Genomic DNA, 4,043 nt, shown 5'->3' on the forward strand with positions numbered 1-4,043 from the left:
CCGGCGTCAGCATAGGCAGCGCCATCTGTCCACAGCGCCTACCACTAATCCGCACCCGCGTGCCACGGTGGCCGGCTAGCTCTGATTGCCCTAAAGATAAATTTATTTATTAAAAGAAAAAAAGAAAAAAATACTGTATGTGTTTAAATAAATGTTTTAATATATTTTAATGATGCACTAAATATTCATTTAGGTGAACACATTTTGTCACTAATTATATTTTCCAATTAAACATATTTAGTTAATTAAAAGTTTTATATTATTTTTATAAATATATAAATGTACCCAGTAATTAAAAATTTCCCTATTTGTATAAATCTAAAAATGTAAGCATTGTTAGTTTTCTTTATAAGCAAAGGTCAATTCACCCCCAACTTGTCAAAATTGTTGCCACGTGTGAACTGGGAATGGGAAAGGCATTTGAAGTTCGACTGGGAATCGCTCCAACCAGTTACTTCCCTAACTGGTCCCAGGTCACTGCATTCCCAACTGGGAGTCAAACTAGTTGACTCCCAACTGGGAATGGTTCAAACCAGTTGACCCCCAACTGGGAATGGTTCAAACCAGTTGACCCCTCAGCTGGTCCCAGTTGGACTCCTATTGGTCCCAGTTGATTCCCAGTTGGTACCAGTTAGTCCCAGTTGAAACCAGCTGAGGTGCCAACTGGTCCCAGTTAGAAATTTTCGCTTGGGTACAGCTGTCAATAGCACCACCTTCTCAGAGCAAGAATCGCCGGAAAGCTGTACGGGATGAAAGAGCGGAATGTCATTCGCCTTATCAAAGCCTTCGTGATTAGCCGGATTACCTACATTGCACCCTTCCTGGACTTGACACTCACGGAGAGGGATGCCATCGATCGCATCATCCGCTGCGTATACAAGAAAGTGCTTCACCTAACACTTTCAACAGAGACCGAGCGACTCGAGAAGCTTGGGCTTCACAACACCCTCTCGGAAATCATTGAGGCACAGAGGATAGCCCACTACGAAAGGCTATCTCTGACCACAGCGGGAAGAACCATCCTCACATCTTTGGGCATCAACTACCACCCAACAGGGCACAGTACGCGAGGCTGGCTTCCAAACGAGCTACGCGAGCAACTAAAAATTTCGCCTCTGCCTCGTCACATGCATCCAGTGCACGACGCAGGCAGACGCATGGCCAGAGTGAAGGCTCTGGAGAACACTCTACAGCAAGGCTACGACGACTCCGAGGTGACCTATGTCGACGCAGCCTCAGCTGACAGGGGTCGAATGACCCTTGCAGTTACGAATCGCTCCGGCCAAATCCTCACGGCAGGCAGCATGTACACCAGCAACAGTGCAGAGGCAGAGGAGGCAGCCATCGCCTTGACCCTCACCCTCAGCACCACGAAAGTCATCGTCAGTGACTCCCAGATGGCCATCCGCCAGTACATGCGTGGTCACATCTCTGACAAAGCCCTCAAGATCGCCACTGGTCATCGTCTGATTGACCACCCAGTCCGCATACTGTGGTCTCCAGCCCATGCGTCACTCCCAGGCAACGAGAGTGCTCACAGTGCAGCCTGCGCTCTTACCAACCGGGCTAGCACACCAAGTGAGCACTCGACCTTCGCCACGTGGAACCACGACAGCCTCTACACCTTTAAGGGGGTGCTGGACCACTACCGAGTAGAACGCCGAGCCTACCCAGAGGCTCACAGCACTCTCAACAAGGCAGAATCCACCATCCTCCGTCAAGTCCAGACGGAGACCTTCCTCAACCCGGCGCAGTTGCACTCGTGGTACCCAGATACCTACGACCCGTCTTGCAGGAACTGTGGCGAGATCGCCACACTCCACCATATACTCTGGGGGTGTCCGGAGCTGCTTCTTCATTCGAAGAATAAGGAGTTCATCAAGCAAGCCAGGCAACCAGGCGCCTGGGAATCCTTCCTGCGGGATCCTGACCCCACGACTCAGAAAATTCTAGTCCAGCTGGCCTCGGACGCCGCCGGGAACATCGCGTCTCGTCTGTCGACCGAGGGGATCGCTTCGTCAAGGGTCTCTCCCTAAGAGAGACTCGGTTGACGCGGGGATCTAACAGTCTTGGACCCAATAAAGTCTACCTCACCTCACCTCACCTCACCCCCCCTCACCCAATTGCTGCTTTTTTTGGATAACCCTTATCTCTTAAATACTGAGCGCACTGGCTAAGCACCTAAATGAGGGGTCAGCCCCCGGCACACTGTGCATGTGCAGTCGCTGGGCCGAAGAGAACATGTTTTGGTTCGTGTTTTTTGTAGAAGAAAAGCCATCATAGCTTTCCGATTTTGGTTCGGTCTGATATTACTGGTTGATGTTTCACTTCGAACTGGAACCTGGGAATCTCGCAGATGGAAAAGCTTTAGAGCTTTACCTCAACTATTCCGACAGTGCAGTATACTTCATTTCAGCATAATTTTAAACATGGTAAGAGCTGCATCCCTTATGAGTCAATAAGAGCAACAGAGCAAGGTATGTGACAGCCCTCCGCAAGATAATTGCAACCTCGGTCACTATGCTGGCGCATTCCTCGCTCTGACAGCCATTGGCTGGCCGGGCCATTGATTTAACTGTTTAGCAAAGTTATGTTGAAACGGATTGTTATGAGTCTAATCACTCAGTTTTCTTGTTGCAATGACGCCGGTAATAAATACTCTTCAAACTTAGAGTATTCCGTAATTTCAGAGAGGAGGATTCAAGCAACATCTGTATCTTTCAAAAATATAATCAGACAGACTTCTCGCAAGTTAAGATATTTATCCAGTGGGGCTTGCTCATCTTTAAGTGGATTCTTGTTCGCAGTGTTTTCTGATGATGAGTAAGAGGGTTCGTTCAGTTGATTTTCACATTGGCTTTCTATGTTGGGGTTTTCAAATCTAAAGAGTACACTGCCGCTCGCTGTGTAAACCGATGTTTTCGAGGATGAAGCACACATAGTCACACATGCTTTTGCAAAAGTCAAAGACGGATAAAGAGCTCTACACCTCTGCTTGACTTTTAATCAATACATTAAACTTGAATGCTTGCATCTTGGCGAGCAATACTGAAATATAAAATGTCTATTGAGAAGGGGTTCAAATGTTCTGTAGGCTCAGTTTCAGAAATCAACGCAGTGCTAAAGCATTTAGGCTTAAATAGCTTTTTCTTCATAATTGCAGATACTTTTAAGCGTGTGTCAGAAAACCCCCACAGATGCACAGACACACACACCTGTTTCCCGTCTGACCCAACCACACATTCACTTCGCGTCTCCTCGGATCGGACAGCTGCTTCAAAGGGTTTTCGAGCCCTGATCTAGACTGCTTAGCTTATATCGACAGTGGCAACTGCATTTCCAGGACCCAACATCACCCTTCGAGGTCTCGGCTGCTTTCTTGGCTTCACAGCGTGGAGCAGAAAGTGCGCATCCACCTATACTTCGTTTCAGCTTCGGTCCAGACGCAGCCGATGCTACAAGCGCGAGCATGTGGCCCAGAACAGTGCTTGCACTCCACGAGCGCGCGTGCTTGGCAGGGATGCTGAAAGCCCGGAGCTCGCGCTTGTAGCTTTGGCTGCGTTTGGCCAACCCCTGCGGATGTGGAGGAAGTGACCGAGCCCCCTGCTGCACCCGACATGTGCCTCGGCCTGCTGGCAATCGGACAGTAGAGCGAAAGGTCCGTGGAGGGTGGAAACACACGAGTGGAGCAGGTCCTGAGAGCAGCCGCTGCTAGCCTGAGGTTTTCAGACTGCCCTCCAGATCCTCATCTGGCTAAAGCACTGTGGATCTTTATTGGATCTTTATTGTTCACAGCTGTATTGGGCCCGAGTGTTTGCCTTAAAATGCATGCGCTCATGTTCCCTGACTATGTCTAGGCACTTCAGTTGCAGGTGTTTCTTGGTAGCAGCATGGGTTTAGTAAGCTTGGGTTACTCTTGCCGAGTAACCGAGTAAGAGAACTGATCACTCTGTTAACTGCTCAGTATCGCATTGTGTGTCTAATGCTTGCTTTGTTTTAATGTGTATTGTGCAGCGTTTTGGTGTTCAAGTTGCTGCCAAGGT

At 48.8% G+C, this 4,043-nt stretch overlaps 1 protein-coding gene across 1 annotated transcript; it reads left to right on the forward strand.

The window, feature by feature from the left end:
- The first annotated feature begins 749 nt into the window (after positions 1 to 749).
- On the forward strand, positions 750 to 3,298 carry LOC115326601. Its single transcript, XM_040211647.1, has 2 exons — positions 750 to 2,024; positions 3,164 to 3,298. The coding sequence occupies exons 1-2, from the start codon at positions 750 to 752 to the stop codon at positions 3,296 to 3,298; spliced, it is 1,410 nt and encodes a 469-aa protein (XP_040067581.1).
- Positions 3,299 to 4,043: the final 745 nt, after the last annotated feature.

The sequence above is a fragment of the Ixodes scapularis genome, unplaced genomic scaffold (assembly GCF_016920785.2).
Source record: "Ixodes scapularis isolate PalLabHiFi unplaced genomic scaffold, ASM1692078v2 PGA_scaffold6__148_contigs__length_123643588, whole genome shotgun sequence".
NCBI classification, from domain to species: Eukaryota; Metazoa; Arthropoda; class Arachnida; order Ixodida; family Ixodidae; genus Ixodes; species Ixodes scapularis.